Source organism: Hippopotamus amphibius, chromosome 14 (genome assembly GCF_030028045.1).
Source record: "Hippopotamus amphibius kiboko isolate mHipAmp2 chromosome 14, mHipAmp2.hap2, whole genome shotgun sequence".
In the NCBI taxonomy this organism is placed as follows: domain Eukaryota; kingdom Metazoa; phylum Chordata; class Mammalia; order Artiodactyla; family Hippopotamidae; genus Hippopotamus; species Hippopotamus amphibius.
The window spans coordinates 2121336-2148408 of record NC_080199.1 but is presented as its reverse complement, the minus strand read 5'-3'; the positions used below and the strand labels follow the sequence as shown (position 1 = coordinate 2148408).

Here is a 27073-nt window from a genome sequence, read left to right as displayed (position 1 = left end):
AAAACAGGAGTCTGCAGAATTACAGGAACTGTGTCATAAAGGAAGCTTATTTTCGTGCTGGCTAGGTCAGCTTAGGAAGATGTGCCCTTAGGGTACAAGCGGCGCCCCGCTCACACTGATACACCAAGCATGGGCACCACGAGAATGACTGCCCAGCACATTTACATTGCGCATCAGGGCTTGTGGAAAATGCCTCATCAGGCTCATCGTAAGTTTTAAGGCAGAGAAATCTCTTCATACGGCATCACTCCCTAGACACAGCCCACACAGCAGACACCCTCTGATGTGCAAACACTGCGGAGCACTTTCACACAGTGGATCCAAGTGAAGCCTGGGGTTGGTCACGAGACAGACTAGGTATTTAGCGCCCTCCGTGTCTCTTTACCGGGCCAGCGTGAGAAATCCTAAGTGCTGACCCACAACCAAGGTTACCTCACAGCCCTCTGCCCACTGCCCGTGAAAGGAGCCAGGAAGGAAATGTCTGCTTAGGGGCTTCTCTGCATCATTAACTAGAACTGTTCTCTTCTACTATGAAGTACATTTTACCCAGATAACTACCTTTTAAAAGATAGGTCCTGTTAAAATCAAAACAGTACATAAAGCCAGTAGGAAGGCGGCTCTACCAGTGACCTTCCATGGGACTCCTGCCACGGCCCCAACTGCAGCAGACTGCAGCGGGTGGTGGGGGTGCGCGTTCAAGAGGGCAGGTCATTGAAGATGCCACGGACACGGAGAAGCGGTGATAGTTGTGGGGTTTTGTGAGAAGAACACAGAAGGGAAGGTGCACGTGACACAGGCCACCTGGAACAGATGTGTCAGGAGCAGGCCCTGGCTGGTTCCCGCCGCAGCCACCACGGTGCACCAAGGACGAGCCACAGATTTGCTGAGCTCAAGACTAAAACAGAATATCACTTGGAAACCACTTCGTTCTTAATGTAACTCATTCGATTATATTTATAAAACGCTGTCTTCTGGGATTAAGATAAATCACCATTTGTTAGTGGGACACAATTAGGAATGCTCTCTGGTCAGATTTTAAAAAGCTGACACATCCATTTACTGCAAGTTTGAGAACACTAAAGATACACCAAGTCAGTCTTCCGTGTATGCCACACATATGTAACTAAACTAAAAGGAACTACATTACAAACGGATTTCTCTCATCTGAAGTTTTAAGTAATTAGCTCACCTGTATCACTTCACAAACTCGTTAAGCGACATCCCACCCTCCTTTCTCCTTTAAGCCTGGTCAACAACAATTAAGAGAAAGTGGAGATTCTTTCCATTAAATCTGTCCTGGGAATTGTGTTCTGAGCAACTTTCTACTGCTGATTTTAAGCTAGGTCATAGTGTAATTTTCCTAAAAGGTGTTTTATACTAAATACCTAACATGCGACATATGAGACGCTACACTCAGGAATGTACCTATTCCATTGAAACAAAACCACAAAGTCAACTCAACATCTAAGATCTGGTACCACCACAGCCTCCTACTGATGGCAACTGTTCCCCCAAAATAAAGCGGTAGGTTCCTGGGTCACTTTGTAACTCACACTGCCTCTCCCCAGTCAAGACTCTGGAGCTGCCCCAACAATTACGGATTAATAACAAGATGAAGTTTCTCTCATGGACGGGAGTGGCATTCTTTACCCCGGATCACTGATAATTTGGACAAGTTTTCAGGGATTTCATTTGTGAGTGACTGCAGTTACTCCTGAAGATTAACTAGAATGCTAACAGACCTGACATTTTCCTGAGCAGCTGCAGCTGAAGCTCCGATGTCCACCTGTCATTCCATCCTGAGCAAATGGTTGGTAAATGGGGAGGAAAAGAAAACTCAACCAACCCAAACCTAGTTATATACTGATACTTCCTTGCAGCACCATCCTAAATGAACAAAATCCCGTATTGGGGAAAATATTGCCCCAAAGTACTTTTCATTAATATCAACCGCCCAAATAGCTTTGGATTTTATTTTACCTTCAAGAGGTCATGGCCACAACTATCATATCTGTGCTCTGACCAGAGTGTATTCTGATACTGGTGAGAATGACCGTGTGAAAGGCATTTTACAGTACAAACACCTGCAGTACAACTTGCTTCCAAAGGATAGTTTGTATTTGAGCTGTGCAAATTATCACTGCCTTAAGTTCTACTACATCAATATGGTTTCCAAGGGAAAAATTACTCCAATTACCTTAAAATATTTGAAAACAGTTTATTAAGAGAGATCCTACCCTCTAAGGAAAGGGGTGGATAACTTTCACGTTCGTGACTCCAAACTTAAAAGGCAAACTTAAATTGCCCTCCCCCCCCCAAAGATTTAAAATTTCTCTTATGCATGTGAATTTATTCAAAGAAGTATTTTATATGCATACATTACACAAGGGGGAATATATTATATATATTTTACTTTGGCATGAGAACTGAAAACTTATCTACTAAATGAATAATTCAGAATGAGCAAAACCTTAAGCTCATACATTTATACAGCAAATCAAAACAAGATGTCAGAAATTAAATGAAAATGAACTAAAGCAACATACAAAAAAATGAAAAAAAAACCCAACGCCTCCCCCCACAAAAACCAAAAAACTCCAGTCACAGAATGTACATAACTATATAGCTATTGAAGTCAACTATTATTTCATTTAAAAAAGTCAGGAAGTTGGGAAGAAAAACCTTGTTTTAGTAATTGAGAATTACTGCCCAATACCCCATTCACAGTATATTACGGTAAAAAGAAAAAAGAGAAATCCTTCCCCAGAGAAAAGGAAGAGCACAGGGGCAGGGATGGGACGAAGGCCCCTGTCTGTTCTGCACGTGTGTTCACACATACACACTCCTGAGTGACACGTGGGCTGAATCTTGGGCTAGTGGCCAAGCGAGGGCACAGCAGCAGGAGCTGAGAAGTCAGGCGCACATGTCGAGGGTGAGGAACCTTCCCTCCACACGCACTGGCGCAGCGCCCAGGCTCAGGTGTGCCTAAGTCAAACGCCAGGCTCCAACCCCATTTTCCTCTCAACGGGCATCCTTGGCCTGAGCACTAGGAAGGGGCAGTTCGGGAAAGCTGCACCGTGAGTTTCATGTGCAAAACACGAATCTCTAACCCAGTCAACAAGATGAATCCTTGTCTGGAGGAGCAAAGTAAACTCTCCCAAACACCTGCATGATTCTTCAAACCCAGTCTGTGCAGCACCGGGTCTAGGAAACCAGTCCTTACGTTTTAGGAATCCTTGGAAAGGCTCGGAAGAGATACGTCAATAAGATACTGGCCAATTCAAGCAAACTTAAAACCTGAAGAGACTAGGTTAAAACTCTTTAGGTACATTTGAGTCTTCCTAGAATGTTAAGTGACATCCTTTTAAAAAAACTAAACAGAATTTTAAGATCTGTCTTACACTGACATGACATGGAAACAGTTCGTGCATGAGGTCGCAGAGTGAAGCTAACAGTACCATTCCAAAATTACTAACCAGGTATTAAACAAAACAAGGAATATTTTTTGAAGTTCAAACACACCTTCATGCTGTGCATATGATTTTTATATCTTCTAAAAACTGTTAGGCCCATAACTTACAAAAGTTATGAATTTGAGAAACTATGAAAGTTCATACACTCATTTCTACAGAAAAGCCACTTAATTACAAGTTTTTATACTGACCAACATTTTAAAAGTTGTGAAAGAGACAATACAATTTTATTGACTCTGCAGGACAAACGTTTCTGTTTGGAGAGACTGCAGTTACACTGAAGGGCCACAGCACTGGGAGGAGGAAAAAGCTGACACACCAGAGCTAAAGTCAACGGAAACCAGCCACTGTACTACAAGTGTACAGACTGCACTTGTAGTTGTTGTCTTTTTTTTAAGCCAAAGGGCACTACTTTGTATTTATCCTTGGCAAATTTTATCATTTCAGTGTGATTACTTTTCACTGCCTCTGTAAATTTCCCTTTCCATGTAAGTTTGCTAAATATTCCCGCCAAGCTAGTAATTTGTTTTCTGATTATATATCTTAATCTTCCCCCCCTAAATGAAAGGGAGATTTTTTTTTTCTCACCTTAAAGAGTGACTAGCTTATTTACAAACCCCACAACTATCTAAAGATAAAAAGGTGGAAGAATACTTACAACTAAAATAACTTACCTTAGAGACTCAAGTCCTGTCAAAGTGGCACACCGGGCCATGCGGTGACACACACACAGCACACTGCAGGTATGGGGGCCAGCTGAGGCCACGTAACAGTGCAAGTGCAAGCACCTACCTTCCCAGATGCGAAAGTATATTTTACTGTCAGATCAACAGTTGTTATAAGCCCAGGAAAATTCACAGGAAAAAAAATGAGGCACAGGGGCAGATTTTTTTAATAGTTATATTTCGAACAGGTACAACACATGAGAAAAATCTACTTCATGGCAGGTAAACCTGGGTGTGCAGACAGTTACAGACACACGTTTACACTTGAGCTGTCAACACTGCCCTCTCATATCCTCCCCTTTCGTTACATGGCCAATCTTCAAAGTGGCAACACAGGAAAAACTCCTCCATCACTGCACCAGAGTCCTCCGGGCACAGTGCCCCTACGTGAAGGAGTCATCTCGAAGGTGCTTTCAGCCATAGAAAAGAAAACACGTTAAAGAAAGGAACAAGTCTGCTCTTTTCCACCTGTAAAGTGGCCTCACCTGTGGTTCTAGCTTTCTTTACTCCAAAGGGCTCCGAGTCTTCCAAGCACCTCTTGCGATTTGCGCCCACACTAGTGTGATTAGCAAATATACTCGGACGGCCCCCGTTTAAGGGGCCATTGTAACAGAAACGATTCAGATGACAATTCTGGAGGTTCAAGAGAAACTGGGTACACTCTTGGAAACCCTGGGTTTGAGCAATGTCTGCTGCCGTCAGGCCACTGGCATTTCTCAGGCTGTATGACACAAAAACACTGAATTACATCCCATTAGCAATTTCATTTGGTCTCTGCTCCTGCTGCACTGACTAACTATCTGAAGGTGTTATGAAAGAGCATACAGATTTACAGCAAGTCTGCATTAAAGAAGGAGTTACTCATCCTAGCTCTGTAACTAACTTCTCTCTTACGCACATTTGATTACTAAGCAAGATTTGGGAGATAATTTAAAAATCAATTTACTAAACTTTAAAAAAGACATCTTCCTATTTAACTTCTCAAAATCATTTTTTATGTTAGTCTGAAGAATGTAAATTTATGCTAACTTCAGACTTAACCTGAAACTGAATTCCATATTATGTGCACGTAATTTTAATAATCCATTTCTTTAGCTCAAGTAAAATCATAACAAACAAACATGTACTGAATTGTCCATGGCATTCATAACAATCGGCTTCCTAAAAACAAAAGCAACTGGCTTAACGACAAGCCAGAATTTGTGCTAACATGTGACACTGTAAGTGGAAGTTTAGAAGGATGTCCTGAAACTAATTTATCATCTGACTGGAGATCTGAGTTTTTTGGTTTTTTGGCCTTAGGAAAACTTGCAGGAGTTTAGATGTCGGCATTCTAGAGCATGTGAGTGGGTGTTTCCTTCTAATACTGTCCTAGGAACTCATCCCCCTAGGCTGAGTCCTACCACCAGAAAGAATCGACACCGTCCTGCATGGCTGGCAACACTAACAATAAAGGCCACCTGTGCTCTGTCTCAGCTCCAAACTAGCCCAAGTCAGAAGTGGTGGCAGAACACACACGAGAGCTCTAAATAAGATGGACTTGAAAGAACCAGTTGAAACTGTAAATCTTAATTAGGAAACATTAAAAATTGAGGGAACAAAAGCAATTCCATGTTGACAGTCCCCTGGAAGACAAGAAAACACACTGCTCTGTGACATAAATCTGTAAAAAAGCAAAACAGGTTGCTAGCTGCACAGATACACTGAAACTGGAGAAGCACTAAAGGGCCCGGGCAGCGCTCACACCTCTCAGCGAGCTCTGCCACAGTCAGCACAGCTGTGACCAAACACAGGCCTCGTCTTGTTCCTGAAAGAACAACGCACAACCTTGATGCTTTCTTCCTAGAGTAATACCAATGGAAAAACAATACAAAACAAAAAACAAAATCCAAAAAAAACAAAAACAAAAGAACCATTTCAGAGAGAAAATGACAGAATCAGGGACAAATAAAGATTTTCCACTTCAAAGATAACAATAAGCCCTGTATTCCTATTCCCAGCCGCCATACTCAGAAGGCTCCAAACTCAGAAATGAAAAAATCTGTACTTTTGGACAATCACTAAATACGTTTCCACTTTTAAAAGCATGAGATAAATGTACTATACATTTTGAAGAAAGGCAAAAGCCCAAGTTCATTTTGATATAAAAGAGACAAGACGTGAGAATCCCCTAAACCAACAATATTTTTTTAAAAATATAAGGAGCTGTGTGCAGGCCTACTGCGAACTAAAACTGACATTTTTAATGTGATTTCATGGCTATGATTTCTGATAAACATTATTCTAAAATTTCATATTTTAATTTTGATATATGAATTAAACAGGAAGGAAATATCAAAGTTTGGGTAGAGTGAATTACATTAGCTCTGTGTATACAAAATGATCACATGCTTGATTTTTAATATCAACATGTTACAGAAATTTAACATTCAAGTAAGTGTAATACTAGATAATTTTTTAAAATGGTATATTTCGTTTTCAGAAGATATGAGTGAATGGTCCAAAAAGGTCTACTCTATCAAGAATGTGAACAGAATAAGTTGCCATGTGAAAAGTAAAAAAAAAATTTACCTCCACAAGATTTGAAAAGATGAAGATCTAGAACACAAAGTTTATAAAATGATCATTTCTATAGATAAATATGAACTTGCTCTCCAAAAATCAAAGAATACCAAAATGTAAAGCTGCTGCTTAAAATGAGGACAAATAAAGCTGACAGTAAGGATTATTCCTCAGTGGATGATAAAATAGAGAACAGTACACAGGTTTTTAAATGGCATTTACCACCATAAATGCCAGCTCACTGAAGACAGCTGAGATCCTCAGGGAGCATGCCAACCTTTTAAGTCGCTGAAAACAAGAGCATCGAAAATACACTCAACTCCTTTACTCTTAATTCAGAAACTGAACAGTGGACTGCCCTTTCAAGGAAATATAACCTTAAGGAAAAATAACAAGTGCATACCAACATCCAGAAACCATAGAGACATGAATGTGGGTGGGAGCCCCTGCCTATACCTGAGAGAACACAGGCAGGGTATCCTGACCACCTCCCGCTACCACCAGTGGTCCCAACACTTGCACATCACTTGGCTTGGACGAAGCCAATCAAATTTCCAGGTGGTGTGAGGTATCACCTTCAAAACTCAAGAGAACAGTCGGTAGAGTCAACTCACGCTATGTACTCCACATGTGTGGACCAATTACATCAGAAAGGACAATCACAAGCCGAACTGAACTTCAACTCATTCCTCAGACAACCCTGAAGGGATCCAAAGAGTGATCCAAAAGGGAGTTCAAAACCCTCCAGGAAACACATGGACCCACATCAGAATCTGGGACACGGAACTGTGGAAGAACTGGGAGCCTATACATTTTGGCACTATCCCTACAGAATTATTAGGAACAGGACAAACAGTATCTTTTCTCCACTGCTGGTGAAATTACAGAAGATTTCAAAGGTATTATTTCTCAGTTACTAAGGACTGAATGTAATATACAGTTTAATAGTGTCCATATTCCTCCAACGCAAAAAGATCTGTTGATACCTGACTCTGGTGCAGGACAGCAGAACTTCCCATTCCCCTCTCCCATCTCCAAGTGTTCTCCTTGTCACCTCCTTTCCTACGTACCCACATTCATCCCTCCTTTCTCCACCCCTGGTTTAACATGCTAATTCTGCTCTGCTCACATTTAAACACTTGCAAGTGGCTATGCAATCGTATGGTGCACAAAGGAACGACTGGGATCTCCAATCCAAGGGCAGGCACTTTTTCTGTAGAGGGCTAAGATAGCAAGGACTTTAAGCTCTACAGGCCACTGTTTCCACTCTCCCGTGGCAGCCTGAAAGCAGCCTTAGAAGATGTGTGAACAACAAAGCACCGGCTATGCGTGAATAAATCTTTAGTTATAGGCACTGAAATTGGAATTTCATATATTTTTACATATCATGGAATATTATCCTTTTGATTTTTGTTCAACCATTTAAAACCATAAAAATCATTCTTAGTTTATGGGCCATACAAAAACAATGGGCTGGAATAGCTGAGTAACATATAACCAATAGATGATACTGGTGACGAGTCCTCTACTTTTTTTAAAAAATTTATTCTACTGACATATAGTTGAGTTATGATATTAATTTCTGCTGTACAGCAAAGTGAGTTATACATATATACATATTCTTTCTCATATTCTCTTCCATTATGCTTTATCACAGGACACTGAATATAGTCCCCTGTGCTCTACAGCTTGCTGTTTATCCATTCTATGTATAATAGTTTGCATCTGTTAATTCCATACTCCCAATCCTTCCCTCCCCTGTTCCCCCTCCCCCTTGGCAACCACAAGTCTGTTCTTTCTCTATGTCTGTGAGTCTGCTTCTGTTTCGTAGATAGGTTCATTTGTGTCATATTTTAGATTCCACATATAAGTGATACCACATGCTATTTGTCTTTCTCTTCCTGACTAGTCCTCTACTCTAAATAACAGGTGACTGTGGGTTCCTGAAAACCATCTCTCTGGTAATTTTATGTACTATTCAATTCAAAGAAAAAAATATTTAAAGGTTGCCAAATCTGTTAAATCACAAAATGTTAAATACCAAGAGAAATATCTAAGGGCACACTTCAGAAGAACGTAAAATAAAAGACCTTGAGAGAGCACGCAGAAAAATAATCATTCCTATTCCACTGGAAGGATTATCTTCTGTCAAAAGTTCTACGTGTCCTACACCTGAATTAGGCAATGTGCTTAATGTGAATAAGGCGAGAACTGTTTTTCTAGGTCCGAACTCCCCAAACCACTTTCTAATACTTAGCAAGTAAAGAGGGTTTTCAAATGTATTATATAGAGGCTGAAAATCATGTGGGTTTCTGGGTAAAGAGTAGAATAAATAAATGGATAGTTCTCAACACAGTAACAAAAGAGACTCAGGTCTTTTTTTTTTTTTTTTTTTTTTTTTTTTTTTGGCACACGGGCTTAGTTGTTCCGCGGCATGTGGGATCTTCCTGGAGCTGGGATCGAACCTGTGACCTCTGCATTGGCAGGCGGATTCTTAACCACTGCGCCACCTAGGAAGCCCGAGACTCAGGTCTTTAAATCCATTTTTTAATATATGCTTTCCTACTCGTGAAGCATGTTTCATTTTTGACATTTTAAGAGTTGAAACAGTTATCCTGGTTAAAATGTATCATCAATTCACTAAGCCTTCAAACTTGTATTCCAAGTTAAAGCAGATATTAAACCTAAGCAACCCTCCATGATTTCCCCAAAATCCAATGGGAGCTGGACACCTGAACATGATTTAGGATTTACAGGTTCTATGATAATTTCACATTCGAATGTGGTCTTTTGTTCTGTTACAGTGTTTTTTAAACAGTCAAGCCTTCACTCGTCAATCCTGAGCATTCACTGCGAGTGTGATACGAGTGTGATACGGCCGCATTGCACTCACTGCTGGCCACTCCTACCAACCCCAAGTGAGGGGCTGCTAAAGACAAAGTTAATCTGAACTGCAGCCTTCATACACTAGTCCAAAGGGAAATCTACAGTATCTGGAAGACACTGTTCAAAATTACTCTCAAAAACTGTATTTTGCATGAAAATTGGGGTAGTAATAAAAGTGTACACAGTATCTTTAGACTGAATCTTCAAAAAAAAAACAAACGTGAATTTAGTGCCTTTGGTTTACTGCACTTGGGCAAACAGACTATGCCCGACCTAAAATTTACCTTTGTCCATTTCTGAAAGCAAGACGCCCTACGTGAGACATGCTATGAAGCTGTTCTAAAGCTCTAGTTCACCTCTCTGGTCCCCATTTGAAAAGTCTTCGAAAATGGGCAGAGATTTTAAAAAAATCAGACATCAGTCAACCTGATGTTTAAACTGGGTCTAGTTTGTTGAAGTTTTAAAGCTGACTTTCTTTAAAAGTTGACACAATCAGATTCTTAGACTAGTTAAATCTGTTTCCTACAATTTGTTATGGAAGCTATGACAACAAATGTCTTGTATCTACAGACTCCGGTTCCTGTAACTTTCACTGAGACTATGGAAAGTCATTTTTGGACAGGCTACCCATTTTCTCCCAATAGTTCCTAGTATTTTTTCAAAATTGGAATATGAAAACATGGGAAGACATAGAATAATATTTACTGTGAATTATTTACTCTGCTGAATAACTGGCAAAAAAAAAAAATCAAACTTTTTTTTTAAACTTTACTAAAACTAAAACATAAATGCTCATATACTATATTTTCTGTAATAAAATTTTGAATAGAATATTAAAACTTATCATACCTAAGAACGTCCCCCAAAGAACTTTAAAACAAAACTCCACCCTGCTGCCAGCTAAGCCCCCCATCTGTTTTCCACTTACAGTGTCACATCACAACACGAGAAGCCATTCTCACAAGTTTTTCTTTTTTTTCTTTTAATTTGAAAAACCACGGATCAGGAAGTATCTGAAATATACTTCTCAGAATGTGAGTTGTCACATCACCTTCAGGATGTTTTCTTTTTTGTCAATGCCATGTGACAATGAAAGATAACCACAATTTTTATATAAATAATATTTCTGTTAAAATTCTGATCTCAACTTAACTATTGTTAGTTTACAAGTAAAAAGGTAGATATCATAAATTAGGGTAAGCAAAGCATGCAAATCTAAAGAATCTATATCTGAACTCCTAGATTAGCATTAAAACCAATCACCGCAACAAATACCTCAACAGTATGCCTCGAGTGGAGAAAGGAAGCCATACTGAACATTCAATGCCACAACTGTAAGGTTTTCGGAGAAGCACCTGTGGCAGTTTCAGCAGTTTCTATATGGAATGCTCCCCCTTTCTAGGATTACTTGAAAAAATCAAGTCAATTCGAATTACGTAGCTGTAAAACATTGACATGTGTAGTTTTTACAGATTTACAGATTCAGAATCTTCTGTGTGATTTAAAACGGGCAATGGTTCATAAAACAGGAAACTTAAATAATAAGGGATCACATATTTGCAGGCAACATTTTGATTAAAAATACATATACATACATGAGGTGCAAAAGCACATTTACTGAGCGTAAGCCATTGTCATGTGACCACCTTGACCAAGAGCTATTGCTCTAAAACACTGCCTTTTCAATTATTTCTAGTAATTTTTAGCATGAAGCCAATTTAATTATGTCAGTATTTCAACAAAAGTTTAACAGTATGGACTAAAAACCATTAACTCACGATTCTGGTTACTTTAAAATTTGGTATGCTGTATCTCAAATACATTAGTAACTATTCCTAGATGGAAATAAGCAAATACATGGAATCATTAAAAAAAAGATAAAAAACATTACTAAAGGTCCATTTGTACAGACAAAACATTACAAACATCTAAAATTTCTTCAGTAAATGGAAAACGTGTATTTTTAACCCTTTGGTATCCAAGCTCTTAAACACATAATTATGAAAACTTTCTTAAATATATTCTTCAGGTAACAATAGGAAGAAACTATTTTTTAAAAGTTTCTACTTTAATAAATTTGGTGCCAAGTTTTCATTTCAAGTTCAATATTACTGAGGACAGTTTTATGCTGTAATTGAACCTCAACTATGTTTGTATACATTAAAATATAACAGCATCATTCAAAGAGTCTGATGAAATACTTAACCTGCTCCCACTGTAATTTAGCAAAGGAAAAGACATTTGAATTCAGAAATCATTGGTTTTATTTAAAAGCACTATTTATGAAAGCAATTATTAAACAAATATTAAAACCTATATATTATACAAGCTGTTATGAAAAACAATCAAAATTCTAAACTGAATTAGTCAACAACTCTAGAATATTGTCAGCCTACCATCTATCTGCTCCCTTCCAGCAGGCAGAACTTCAACAGCTATCTCACTCCACCTTGCCTGCAAAAGCTTAATAGAAAGAAAAAAGAGCCAGGAAATCGCAAGATCAAACAAGTCTACTGTAGTGACAAGCAGGTCAGGGAGGCAACACGAGAAGGTCAGGACTGAAAAGCACAGGATCCAAGATCAGAAACTACTAATTCAGAGCTACATGCCTAATAAATTTCATGGGTGGACTATTATTCTGAAGGGGAACAGGTGAACAAATGAAAAGAAACCACAAACTTCAAACATGAACAAATGCCTAATAAAGTAAATCTGGATTACATTTTGCCAAGGGCAAATACTGCAAACCAATTTCCGACACTAACATTAAATATGCTTATCACATGACTCACCCCAATGAAAATTTTGCTTCTAGACAGAGCTCAATGGGTAAGCAAAGGTGGGTCATAAACATGGACCAAACTAAACCAACACCACTGCAATTAAGAAATTTTTAAAAATTCAGCAAAATACTTTTCCTGCAACATTAAAATAAGTCTATTACGATCACATTTTAAGATTTTTGTTATTACTACAGCCAGCTGTGTCTATTTTCTAAATTAGGCAAGAAAGATTTTTCCAGAGTGAATCACTGAACTTGCTTATATAAGGTTATAGATGTTTTTCCAGCTGTCTGATGATCACAGTTAAGTTTCTCTTGGGATCAAAATAATTATGTTAAAATATATGCAGACCATTGGAAGGTCTGGTTCCCACAGAATCAATGGCTTCTGTAGAAATGCCCTCCTATAGAAAGCTACGGGACTTTGTCACAACATAATCAAACACTGGCACCTGTATAATGTGGTACTAAAATGGACTGGCAAATTGACCTTAGATGCAAGAAATTCTGCATCTTTAAATCCCACTAAATCCTTTTATTTCTACTCTGAGGCTAAAAAAAAATCAACTTTTATATCTGCATGATATGGAAACATTCCCCATTGTATCTCTCAAGAAAATAAAGACAAAATAATCAAAATCAATCAGTGCAAAAATACTAAAAGTATAGATAATTCAAGGCTAGAAATCTGTACTTTTCAAGTGAGTAAAAGGTCGTCTTAATTATTAGCAGACAGCAAATTGTCAAGAGCCTTTCTCCAAAATCACATTAAGACAATTCTATATTCTTATTTGATCACCCAAAAGAAAAATAAGGCAACAACTTTTCCCTTTCTATGTTATTATGGCCTTCTTCCAATCAAAACCCTTCTCTATGTTATTATGGCCTTCTTCCAATCAAAACACACCTATGTGTGTAGAACGTAGCGCTCAAATCCTGGCTGCAACGAAAAACTGAACTGCCATGTAAGCAAAGTTAAGGATGATGACAGTTTAACTTACTTAATGTTAACTCTCTACTTGAGAAAAAATGGGAGTGAGAAGCACCTGCAGAGGTTTAGATCATTTAAGGTATACAAACATTTAGTCTGGTTACAGAACTGACACTTAATCCCGTGTGTTATTATTTTTAGATGTAAACAATGGCAAATAACAATGACAATCATATAAGCAGAAACAAAGCCTCACATGAAAAAGAAAACTTGGCACCAAAACTCAAGATGTAAAATAAGAGAAGAAAAAGAAACTCCATCAACATACTCACGTGTGGTGCTAGAAAATGTGCTACGGTGCACAGCAGCTGACATGCGTTATCTTACAGATGCAGCCTACATTGACAAGTAGGTTATGTAACAAACCGTTCTAGCCACAGACGCCTGGGACGCTTGCCCTCACCATTATCTACCCCATGACCAAAAAAGCAGCAGCTTCAGATTTTGGCCACTTTATGTAGCAAATATACAAAAAGCAAAGTAGGGATTAATAACAAAATTATAAATTACCACCAAGTGTGATAAAATACTGATACAAGAAAGCTTTTAATCCAGTCACAGAAGAAGGAAAAATTTCCACTATCTCCTTAATACTATATAGCATGTAATATTAAAATGAATAATCTAGTTCATGCTGAATTGGAAAAAAAAAATAAGTAACTTTAAGCAAGTAAATTAATTCTGTGCCCCATGATGATCTTAAAAGAAAAAGGCACTTTATTTGCTAGGACTACACTTTACCATATGAGCAGCAGAACAGGAAACAAAAGAGATCTAAGTACCATAATTTGGGGGAATCAAACTATTAGTTGTAGGTAGACTAAAAGTGTTAAACTACAAAAATGTGCAGAATAGATATTAAAAAGCAATTTACAATTTAGCTTAATGGCAAAAATGACATTTTATCTAGATGTTAAAACTAAATAACCACATATATATACAATAGCAATAAATAATGATTACTTGTGCTCTATCTCCAGGCCAAAGACTTATAATTTTAAAAATTGCTTTTGGCTAGGTGGCTTAGGCTAAATATTTCTTCTAAAAAATATCTGAAAGTTCAGTCAAGGGAAATCACCATATGCACGGTCTTGAGGGAGTGGCTCTTATACTGAGAAGGAAAAACAAACTGGCACTCGAGGCCATACTCAGTCACACTTGGTGGGAAAGAGACACTTGAGGGTCCTGTAACAAGGACAGAATTGTAAATAAAATGATCTCATTTTAAAAAGACACCTATTAAAAAAAGGACATAGTGAAAGAAAGATATTTATTGGTTCAAAGTATTAAGCTATCCATTAAAGTGAGTAAAACTAACATCTCAGTAATAAAATGCTCAGGACCAATTAGAGTATTGTTTAGAAAAATAAGTCACTGAAAAGATCAACTTCTAATTATTCATTATTTCAATAAATGACAATTAAGGAATTTAATCAATTATTTTATGACTCTGTATTTTATAATCAAAGCTTCTGTTATTAAAATTAAAGATTTGAGTTTTAAATCTAAAAACAGCTAAGAAAATGGCATCTACAACTTTGCTTTAAAAGCAATGTATTGAGAATCATCTCAATGTTTTTTAAACTGTGTAACATATTATTTATATTATCAATTGTTTTTACATTACCTTAAGTTACAACTACATATGAAGTCACAAGGTTCCCTGCAATGTAACAGTTAATACAGGTCATATTTATAACACTAAATGGCTACAAAAGTAAATGATCCAAGCCTAAACTAAAGTCTAATCTTAACAGTAATACTTAATGAAAGAGAAGGTAAGCTACTAAGAGCCTAATGACAGCCCTTGGTATCAGACAGGCCTTGCATTAACCTATATAGTTCTGCTGTCCAGGATCTGTTTTCAATATTTATTATGATACAGAGTCAAAACAATGAAGTGGAAACCAAAGGGTTAAACTAAGTTAGTTTTGTGGGTTTTATTTCTCCCAAAGTCTAAATTTTCACATTTTCAATTAGAATAAAGTGGTTTGTAATTAATTTTTATGAAATATTCAAGACACTCAAGGTAAAACAAAAAAGCTGATATTATCATAGTTATTTTGGTTATTACAGCTCTATAGCTTACACTCAACATTTAAGGGTGAAAACCGCATCCATTTTGTTAATGCTGTGAACTGCAGAAGAAAAATTTTTATAATAAATCTTTAAGAGAAAATTAATACAAATGAATTTAATACTAAAATATACGTATAATGCCATGGCTAGCTAATGATTTGCATATAAGATCACATTTTAAAATTAATACACTTAAATGTTAACACTCTTCTCTCAAGCTATGAATAAGCCAGCTGATATAAACTGGGCTAAAACAAGGATATTCTAAAATAATGCCATCAGTATCAAAAACTCAGAGTGAGTTTTTAGCCTTTAATGTATATAGTTCTGTTTTACAAGAAATTATAAAATCACTGAAAATCATAATAGGTTTTAAAACATAAGATGTTCTCACATCTGCTAAAAGATGAAGTCAAAATTAAGAAAAGCTAATTGTCTGCAAGAATTTTTTGAGCCAGAGAGGCCTGAAAAGATACTCTAATCCAATTCAAGGCACTCATTTTGAAATTAAAACTTGGCAGAGTTTGAAGACTTGCCCACAGTGACACAACTAGTTAGTGGTAAAGTCAACAATGCCAGGCTCCAAATTTAATGAGTTAACTGTTCTTTCCACCCTGATACGCTCTCTCTCTCTCACAGCAAGAATTCTGAGGCTGCTGTGATTAAGACCCCTTCTGCTAGTGGTCAACTTAACCCACATAATTTGCTCACTAATGCAACTGATCTAAAAAGCAAAACTATATTACTAATATTAAAAACAAAGCTCAGAACTTCTCCTTGTTCTAAATCCTGTCTCTAAATACAACACCCTTGACTACATCTCTCGTTGGCAAGAATAAATGAAGACGCTTACTCGACATGAGCCCCGTTAGCCACCAGGGCACTAATGCAGTCCAGGCTCCCAGAGCGAGCCGCCTTGTGAATAGGAGTCTCGCCCTCACAGTCCTGAAACGACAAAAATGATGCACAAAAATGACAACGTTCAGATCCAGCAAGACTTCCACATTCTAAAGTAATTAAAGGCCATGTAAGCATCTCATTCCTCTCAAGTAGAATAAGGTGAGCCAAATTTGAAGCAAAATACAAAGAACTGTAGATGTGAAGAGAAAAGACCAAGGAAGGAGCACGTTCTTCTGAATTCTTAGGTCAAGGACAAAAAAAAATCATGGGGCCTCTCCAGCCATGACAGCACGTACACTCTAGGTGGCAATTTAAAAATAATTTTTATGATGGATCACAGCACAAATGCATATAAAACCCAAAATTATTATCCTCAGACAAAAAGACAGTGATCAATACCTAATGCCTGGTCTCATCTACCCATGTGGAGAGCCCGAGTCGAGACATCACCAGTGCCTCCCCTTGGATTTTTCACCTTGAGCCTGAATTAGGACTATACTCTAGACAAAACAACTGAGGTTAAAGGGTCAAGAGAAAAATGGGAAGGGAGAACATAGGGTCAAACACAGGTGGCTTCACATACAACTCGGGCTGTTTGTGATGGGAGACTTTGTTCAAGGACTTTTAGAAAGGCTGCATTAGAACCTGACTGACCCTTCAGGAAACAATGCTGAAGGAGGCAGAGGAAGTGAGCACCCAGGGAAATGAAGACTAATACAGTCATCAAAAAAAAAAAAAAAGAAAGAAAAAAAATTACACTGTATGAATGGACAAAAAAATCTGATATACAATTTCATTCATAGGCTCTCAGGTAAATAAAAGGTAAAAAAAGATACAATTAAGAGAAGGAAGTTGTTTCCATTAGAAAAACTGATTTAGGACTTTCTGCCTGAGAAATGCCAACTGACACAGCAGCAACAGTTCCTGAATCACTCACATCTCTCCGTCACTGAATGTGAACTTGGCAGTCGAAGACTATACATAGTTAAGGGATAAAGACATAGGGCAGGGGTGGCGCAACCGTGTACAAGGTACAGCCCTCAGAAATGTTAACTCACAGGGGGAACCAAGGTGAGGGCCAAAGTAGAAAGAGTGGTATTGTATTTCACAGGAAAAGATAATGTGAAAGACTCAACTACTTAGTGGAAAGAAATGTAATATTCAGGCTCAAAAGTGATGTAAACTTCCAAACAGAATAGTCCCATTTTTGAAGAAAGAAAAAGAAAATCCTGAGGCTGTACAGGGAACTATCTAGTCAAGTCAGACTTAAAAACGAAAACAAAAACCCACCCTACCCCTACTCTCTGAAAAGGGAAGGGAGTGGAGAGAGGAGGCATGTAATAAGGATGACTAAAAATTGCATGCATGTGTTGTCAGGCAGACAGAACTAAGACTCAGATGAGATTTTGCCAAACACCACAAAAACTCAAGAAAACAAAAAAGTATTTTAAAAGCTACCTTTGGTACAAGAAGAAAAAAGGTTTTCTATACTATTTCAAGATGGTGGGATAGCAACAGATGCCAGAGAAAACAGCAAAACTACCCTGCTCCTGTTTTGTGTTATACGAGGAGACCATCTAAGAAGCTGGGAAGGGCAAAAACAAACACTATTTAAAGAAAACTGCAACCAAGGGAATGAGAGTAAAGAGCCATTTTAAGGTTACTCACATCTCAAGTTTAGACCAGTCATATTTTAAAAATACCAAATAGTTTGTAATACGATCCTAGAACTATTGCTGGCAAACTCTGAGTCATAAAGGACAGTGGGAGAGGCACCAGAAATCTGAAGACAGACAAGTCACCTTGAATTTTAATTAAAAAAAAAATCGTATTTCTAATCCAGTTACAAGAAACTAAAGGCAATATCAAATACCAGCACCATTCTAGAAGGGGTATTAAAGAGATGACTTACAAAAAAGTGATACCCATGGGTAGTCACTATGGACTTATAAACTCCTTAAAAACTAACCACTTCCTCTTTGGGGAAACTCAGAACACTGAGACTCCAGACAGCATATCTGAGCTTCAGTAAACACTCATGCCAACCTTAGAGATGGCAGAGAAAGTCTCTATTAAACTTGAGGAAAATGAACTTCAAATGGTTAGTAACCAACATGCCAAAAGATTGACTAGAGGATGGGCTACAACAAAATTTATTAAGAAAAGGTATGCTAGGTTCAAAAAATTACATGCACACAAAGAATTTAAAAACCCTGGATCTAACTGTATAAGTTTATGTGGGAAATGAGGAAAACTGTCTACCTCGAGATGAGCCAACAGAAAGCCCCCTGGGGCTTCAGGGGCACTGGGTGCCTGTCGCAGCAGTCCAAACTGAGGGCTGAGACTCAGACGGGCTGAAGCTCCGCTCAAGAGGCCACAGCCAGCCAAGGCCCTTCCAGGAGCAATGCCGAGATACTTAAGAAACCCAAACGATACCCTCGTACATGAGAGGACCTGGGGATGCTGAGCCAGGTGGGCTGTTTAAACACAAGAGGAGAGAGAGCTGTAAGGAGAAATGGATCTGGGGACTGCTGCCCTGGGAGCAGAGTTGAGGAGGCACTTGCACACAGCTCTATCTAGAGCAGCTTAGAGTCTCAAACCTTTTATCTGTGGGAAATACTGAGCTGCTATAAATCATTATATGAAAAGGGGGCTCTGCGTTTAAAAACATTTGAAGAGCAACATTACACAATTTCTTTAGATATCTCTAAATTAAATGTTACATAACAATTTAATGAAAACCATGATATAGAATATTTATACTTAAAACTCCATATTAATGCTAAACACTAATTACTGCTATTCATGGGCTATCTGTATTTATTAATAAGGAGACTGAGTTACAACCCAGTAAACAACCTGCCCAAGTCCAGAGATGAGGAGGCATGGCATGCCCTTTCTGTGTGTGTGTGTGGGGGGGGTCCCACAAGCAGGAAGGAGACCAGTGGGGGCAGGCAACACTTAGCACCACAATGGTCCACGGTCACCACACAGAACCCCTGAACTCATGGACCAAAGCAACAAACGCAGCAGAGGAACACGTGTGACAGAATGAAGCGTAGAGGGCAGCAGGTGGGCCGAAACCACTTCCGGCTTCCAGCTTAGTAGCCGAAACACGCCTAAAATCCAGGGTTCTCCTATGCACCCTTCCTACGTCTCTTAAAGAGAACAAACTGCCCTCTTATCCCTCACACCCCCTTTTCATTGACTCTTGTTTTAAACCACTGTTAAAACACCCTCCCTCTATTTGGTGTCCAGGAGTCCCTTCCTACATGACACCTGGCTGCTTCTCTGCTTCTGGCCATCATCTCCAACTCACACCTGAAGCGACATCAACTCGTGTTGGTCAACCTGCTAATGCTAACTTAAACACAGATGACTGTAGATGACTGTACAGCCATTCTCTTGCTGGAACAGCTGTGTTCTCACAATTATCTGTGGAAATGAAGCTAAGGCAGCTGTGAGCAGGGGAGCCAGGAAACCTGGGCTCAAGGCCAGACTCCTCAGTCACCAGCTGTGACCTTGGGCAACTCACTGTGGATCACAGTAAGTCACATAACAGGTGAAAGCACTCTGAACACAAAGCACTGCTACGCGAAGGGCCAATTATCCACAAGTAACTTAATAAACACAAGTTCCAGTCAGCCCACAGGTAAAGATATCAAACTCTAATTCATGCCTCAATTTAAAACTCAACACCACGCAATTATAACTGGAAGAAAACAAACCACATCACTGGGCAGTCCCTTACCGGTTTGTTAATGCTGGCTCCTGCTTGGATCAGCCAGACAAGACACTGAGGATGTCCCCCAAAAGCAGCGATGTGGGCCGGGGTCTGCGCGTAACGGGTGGTGGAGACATCCAGGGTGGCTCCAGCTCTCACCAGCTGCATTAAGCACTCCAACTTGGAGAACAGCAGGAGGGGGATGAAACAGGTAGAAACGTCAGTACACTACTGAACATTACACAAACAATCTAAACTCTATCATGGAGGTGAGTGGCATTTGCTGTTAAACTTTCTTCTGTTCAGGAAAACAAAGTAAGTCATTCCTTCCCAATAACATACAAATTTTAAAAGGCTTATCTAAAAGAACATTTTTCCTTGTCCTTGTAAAAAAGTTGGTACACAAGAATAGAAAGTCAAAACAATTGACACTATACAAATTTAAATATTCTGTTTTTCCTACAACTTTTAAAAAAGCCAAAATCAGTATAATATTGTAAATCAACTATACATCAAGTTTTTAAAAAGCCAAAATCAGAAAAAACTAGATTGCATACGCAGACTTTTATCAGAACTAAGCTTTGCGACTTTCACACACTGTTCTAAAGAATAAAACTGTTAGTGATTGGTCAGTAAACGTTTACAGTCAAAGACAATTTTCCGCAGCCTGCATGACTGCACCCACTGAACACGCGACTGAGACCCTGACTATCTGCGAGGGAAAACATGGGCAGAGCAGTGAGACGGCAGCACTTCAGCTTTCCATACAGTTTGTATAGAACCACGCCCCCCATCAAAGACAAAAAGGCTAGAGCACAGCTGAGCTCTGCCCCTAGCAGCTGACTATAACAAAAAGGCGTCAGGACGAGACTCTGCAGCCAGGCACCAGTATGATACTAGCTTCTGGAAAAAGAACCATCACACTCAACAAATATTTAGCCAGTGCCTACCGTGTGCCAAGCACAAGGCCTGCTGTCCTCAAAGATTTACACTGTTCCACCCAGGGTGTCCTCAGATCCCGTTTCCCCTCCCGAAGCACAATGCAGTTAGTGAAAAAGCTCTAACTCTAACTGCCAACAATTCTCCAGAGAACAGACCTCAAGTGAAGAACAAACAGCCACACTTGGGTCTCACCCCACATCTCTTATCCTCTTCCAACAATTTAAGCCTTTCCTTGCAAAGGACAGATCACTGCCATCAACATTTTTGTGAGATGAACTCTCACAGTTGGTGGTATACTGATTTAAAACGATCTGTCTTCAAAGAACTTGACTCTGAGAGTAATAGTTGATAAAGAGGTGCTACTTTGGTATATTTTTATACATTGTCTTCGTTAATGTACTGAGTGAAAAATGAAGGCCAATCCTAGTGATAAGATAAGCAGGTCTCAAATCCAACAAAAATGAGACAAGGATGAAAATCACTCAGTATGCCAAAAGCAGTTAATCTTAACTTCAACTGAGCGCTCCCAGGACTTAAATTTATTATCTATGGGTCTGATGTCGGAAACCAGGTTTGGAATTTTGTAAAGATATTGTTCAATATGATACCTTGTAAAAGCAAGGTGTAATTAGAGTTTTAAAATAATGTTTAGTCCTCTGGGAGCAAACGAGCCTCATAAAAAAAGTTAGGTAACTTGTGCACAGTCGGCACATTTCTAGGAACACAACTTGACAGTTGGGACTAGTTCACAACATGCTAAATGCTTGACTGGCTCCTGCACAGGTTGAGAACAGTGAAGGCTTTACATGTAGACAAGAGGGAAGCCGCCCGCAGGGTACAGGCAGACGGGACTGGGAACCTTTAGTCAGGAGTCCTGGCCTAACTTCTGCCCTAACAGCTTTTTCTCACAGACCGAGTGATACTTTCTACGGCCCCTTCTGCATCTAAGACTACGGTCGTGATTAAGGACACCTGAAAACACTACAGTCAGTGCCTCTAGTGACAACTTTTGGTCTCTGAGGTTCACCTACCACATTGGTCTCCAATGTTCATGAACTACTCATGTCCAATGTTTATTTACTACTCATGTTCTATAAAAGTAGAGACTCAAACAATGAATTCAGTTGGTTTTATTTTTATCATACAATAACACGCATGAAATGGACCACTTTAAGCATTGTGAAGCCTTAATGGCTATTTTCAATCCCTAGAGATACCAGGAAGTACCCTTGGATTGGTAAATACTTTAAGTAATCACTGGTAATGAGGCTTTAAGCATTTTGCAGAATGTACCGGATTGTCATGGTGTGTCCTTCTCAATCAGGGTAGGGAGGATCAGAATCAACTGGGGAGCCTTTTCCAAAAAAGCCGTCCTCGCCTGTTACAAGGCTGTCTTTCCCCAAAACACAAAGGCACAAAAAAAGATGCTGAGAACCAAAGCTTTGAGAGTTACCTACAACTTAACGTAAACATAAAGCGAGCACTCGGCAGGGAGACCCTCCCACAGCTAACTGCCTTGGGAAAAATCTACACGCGAGGCTGGAGGGAGAAGGGCGGGAAAGAGGGTTCCTTCGCTCCCGTTCGCGGAGACTGATCTCGCCAGGGCGCTCCTTCCCGCCGCGGGCGCCCCCACTGCGGGCCGCGTCCCGGGATCTCACGGCCGCGGGCGGACGAACGCACTCGGCTGCGCTTCCCTCCCTGCCCTGACCCCGCGTCCACCTCCCCAGGCGGCCCGGACACGGCTTCCCGGAAGCCGCAAGCGCGCCGCGAAGGCAGCACCTCGAGCAAACCGCAGCCACGCCGGCGGCCGGTCACCGTCACTGAGCCTCCCGGTCTCCAGGGCCGCCCCCCTCCCCCCCGCACGTGCTTCCGCGCAAGCGTCGCTCCATCTCCAGCCGCCCCGCCACGTCGGGGGAAACGCATGCCTGACGGTCCCCGAGCGGGGGTCCGCCGCCCCGAGCCATCGACGCCCCTCGGGACGCGCAGCGTGGATCCCCTCTCGGCCGCGGCTCCGCGCGGGCTCTCCCCGCTCCGGGCCGCGCCGAGCGCGCCGAGGCTCAGAGGCGCCCGGGCCGCCGTCCACGCGCGAGCCCCGCGGCGCCCGCCGGCGTCACCTTCGCCCCGCACGCCGGAGGGTCCTCACGGCGCGGCCGCGGAGACGCCCTCACACGACCTTCGGCCGCGCCCCCGCCCCCACCCCCGGGCGTCCCCGTCCGAGCGGCGCCAGGAGGCCCGGAGGCCCCCGGCCTTCCTCGGAGAGTCTCCCCTCACAGGACCTCTCCTCACAGAAGCTCCCCTCACAGGACCTCTCCTCACAGAGGTTCCCCTCACAGGACCTCTCCTCACAGAGCCTCCGGACTCCCGCGCGCCGCCCCGCGTCTCCGGCCCTCACCCGCCCCGGCGGCGCCTCCGGGACGCCGCCCGCGTTCCACACACGCGCCCCCGCACATGCGCCGCTGGCCCTCCGGGCGCCGCCGCCGCCGGGCCCGCTTCCGCCCGCGCTCCCGGCACGCCCCGCGCGCCCTCCGGGCCCCGAGCCCCCGAGCCGCCGCACATGCGCCCCGACGCGTCCGGGCGCCGCCGCGGCCGACCCCGCTTCCGCCCCGCGTTCCCGACGCGCCCCGCGCCCCCCGCGCCGCGGCCCCCGCCTTCCTCGACCCCCACAGCGGAGCCGCGGAAGATGGCGCCTTAAAGCGCCCGCGCCCACCTTGCCGAAGTGCGCGGCCCAGTGCACGGGCGTCCAGCCGTAGAAGGAGTCCTCGGCGGCCAGGTGGGCACGCGGCGCCTGCTGCAGCAGCGAGCAGAGCGCGGCCAGGTCCCCGTCGCGGCAGGCGCGGTGCAGCGGGAAGCGGAGCGACAGCAGCTCCTCGCTGGAGAAGCCCGCCTCCACGCCCGCGCCCGCTCCCGCCGCCAACATGGTCCGTCACCGGAGGCCGCGAGCGGGCGAACAGAGAGGCCGTGCCGGGAGGACCCGAGAGGCCGCCGCCGCCGCCCAAGCACAAAGGAACCACAGCAGCGCCGCCGCCGCCGCCGCCGCCGCGTCCCGCCGGCAGCCGAGCCGAGCGCGCACAGGGGCGGGGCGGGGCGGGGCCTGCGGCGCCAGGATTGGCGCGGGCGCCGGAGTCGCTGGGTCTAGAGGCGGGGCTCGGAGCGTAGGGGGCGGAGACACGGGCGGGGCCTACGCCTGGAGCGGCGTGCGCGGAGGGCGGGGCCTGGGGGCGGGCGTGGCCGGGGCCGGGGGCGGGCGTGGCCGGGGCCGGGGGCGGGCGTGGCCGGGGCCTGGGGCGGGGCGGGGCGGGGCGGGGCGGGGCCGGGCCCCGCTGCCGGCCTGGCCTCCGGGCCGCGCCCCGCGTCCGGACGCCCCGGAGGAGAAGCTCCCGGAGGCGCGGCTCGGGGCTGCGGCCCGGCCCCCGAGGCTCCGGACGCGCCGCGCCGATTCGCTCGGTCCGTCCGGCCGGGGCGTCTGCGGGGACCCGCGGGCCGGCCCCGCGCGCTCTGTCCTGTGGTCTGGCGAGACGCGCGCGCGTTTTCCGGGAACCCGGGTCGGAGACCCGGAGAAGCGTGGCAGCGCGCCGGGAAATACTAGATGCTCGCTCAGGGATCGAGGAGAACAGGTTTTTATAGATTTTTTTTCTGATTAGGAGGGATACGTGAACATCAGTGATTTCACTCTCACGGAATAACCACCATTAACGTTTCTATGTGGCTCTAGTCCTTTTGTGACCCTGTGGCCTGTTTCACTGGTAGATATTCTTTCTCCTTGTGTACGTTCTTTCCTTTTTCCGTCTCTGAAATCCTAAATCACAGGAATTCGGCTTTTAGTAGGTAACCGGGTGTCTGTGAGTGACTGGTGCCTAAGGAAGCCCACTGCAGCCTTGGTTAATAACACGAGACACTAGAAACCTAACACCCTGCAAAGGGAGGTCGTTAGGTTACGGTGTAATACGCAACACGGTCCCCCACTCACAGCAGGTGTGTTGAGTACAGCAGTAAACGAAACACTGGGAAGTGCTCTAGGCACCCTAAAGGAGGAAACGTAGCCAGTATCTCAGTGTAGTGAGCGATTACTAATGGGTGGGAAATGTGAATGAGACTGAGAATCTGTCTCTCATCTCTTAGATGAGGCAAGAAAGAAAATTTCAGTAATTCGAGCAATACTTTTTTCTTTGGATCAAAAAGGTAGAAATATGCCGTAAACCCATTTCAGGCTTGGTCCACTGCAGAGTTCAGTTATTTTTCTTTGTATACACCATGCTGCTTTTAATCTAATGATCTCTTTAAGATATATATCCTGGTGGTGATTTCTACCCTTCCTAGGAAAGAGGCATCCCATTTTGCAGAAGGACATAAGCATGCCTTGTTATCCGTAATCGTGAGAGGGGAGTACTCTTCCTTCTGCCTTCTGTGAATGATGAAGCTGAGGCAGAGACAGGCCAAGGACCTTGCCCAGGGACAAGCTGCGTGCCTGTGGTGGAGCTTAGAATAACATGCAGACCTAGTTTCCAACCCACGGTTAGATTTTTTTTTTTACCTTGGTATTTATTTTGCATAGTCTTAAGACCTTGGAAAACAAAGTGGGTTGCAGTGATAGGGTGCTTAGAGTGCATCCTTCCTCAGCTAAGATGACTTTCCGGTTTCTTGGGGCTACTTGGACCATATACATATTTAAGTAGCTGTTCAGAAATAGACCCATATGATGATGGACCCCAAAGATATGCTGCATGAAATTGTGGGTCTGAGAATGATAAGGGGTGGTCTAGGGAGTACCCCTAAATCTAGCAGTCCAATTGCTTGGTCCCAGGTTTTGCCCAACTCTTATAATTGTTACTAATTATAGATTTTCTTTAGGACTGTTCTTTTTAAAAGGCTCTAGGGGGGCTTCCCTGGTAGCCCAGCGGTTAGGAATCTGTCTGCCAATGCAGGGGACACAGGTTTAAACCCTGGTCCAGGAAGATCCCACAAGCCACTGAGCAACTAAGCCTGTGTGGCACAACTACTGAGCCTGCGCTCTAGAGCCTGCAAGCCAAAACTAATGAGCCCTTGCTCCGCAACTACTGAAGCCCGTGCACCTAGAGTCTGTGCGCCGCAACAAAAGAAGCCACCACAATAAGAAGCCTGCGCACTGCAACAAAGAGTAGCCCTCGCTCTCCGCAACTACAGAAAGCCCGTGTACAGCAACGAAGACCCAACGCAGCCAATAAATAAAAATTAATTACAAAAATAAAAGTAAAAAAATAAAAAATAAATAAAAAGCTCTAGGGAAAAAGAGTGTATTCACAACTCACATCCTTTGTCTTTTCTTTGACAAAACAATCGTAAAAAAATGACAAAGATTCTCTCCTTGACCGAACTCTCCTTAGGCTCCCCTGAATTTCAGTGAGGCCTCAACTTTTGGATTCAAGGGTGCATCTCTGCATTGGCCCGTTTTAGCAAGAGTCCTGCAGGTTGGTTTGGCTCGAACCCCCCCGTCCGCCATCTCTGATAACCCCCGTGTCTCATCGGGCCCTTCATCCTTCCACCACCCCCGGTGATGTCTGCTCACCGTCCTGCCTTCAGCAAGAATCCTGTTAGCTGGGTGTAGCCAGAAGCCCAGATGTCTAGTTGACCCTAGTACCCCCTTAGGAATTCTCCATCCGACGATACCCACCCTGCTCTTTGCGTCCCCAGTTGCCCACGTGGCATTCAGAGTCCAGTCTGAGCTGTCTCCTTGACGGCAAGAAAAGAAACGGGGTCTCCCCAGTGCCATTGCAGTGGTCCCTACACCCATTTGAAGGCCCCCCTTGAATCAAATCTGTCTTTCCATGCTTTAACACATGTCTTTGAATAATGTCTTCTTTAACAGTTTGAAACAATTTTTTTCTTTAACAGAAGCAGACTTGGGTATTTGAAGATATGATTGGAATACTTGATGGAAAAGAGGAAGACTCAAAACTCATATGTATTAGAAACAAAACCCAACCCAACCCTGCCTTTAGGATTGGCATTGTGTTTTCCAAAAAAGGATGGTGT

At 42.5% G+C, this 27073-nt stretch overlaps 1 protein-coding gene across 5 annotated transcripts in view; it reads right to left on the bottom strand.

Moving 5' to 3' along the window:
* The window catches only part of ANKRD10 (ankyrin repeat domain 10), a 32385-nt gene extending 8266 nt beyond the window's left edge, over positions 1 to 24119 (bottom strand). Inside the window, exons 1-5 of one of the 5 annotated variants that reach the window (XM_057706982.1) lie at positions 23772 to 23895; positions 22358 to 22453; positions 20150 to 20302; positions 16352 to 16443; positions 4684 to 4919 (exon numbers count right to left, since the gene is read on the bottom strand). In XM_057706982.1, coding sequence (XP_057562965.1) covers positions 4684 to 4919; positions 16352 to 16443; positions 20150 to 20290 — 469 coding nt within the window. In that variant the 5' untranslated portion in view covers positions 20291 to 20302; positions 22358 to 22453; positions 23772 to 23895. Of the gene's footprint in view, positions 1 to 4683; positions 4920 to 16351; positions 16444 to 20149; positions 20303 to 22357; positions 22458 to 23380; positions 23392 to 23456; positions 23580 to 23771 lie in introns of those variants that run through there. The other 4 variants (XM_057706980.1, XM_057706981.1, XM_057706979.1 and 1 more) reach the window with 4 other exon arrangements.
* Positions 24120 to 27073: the final 2954 nt, after the last annotated feature.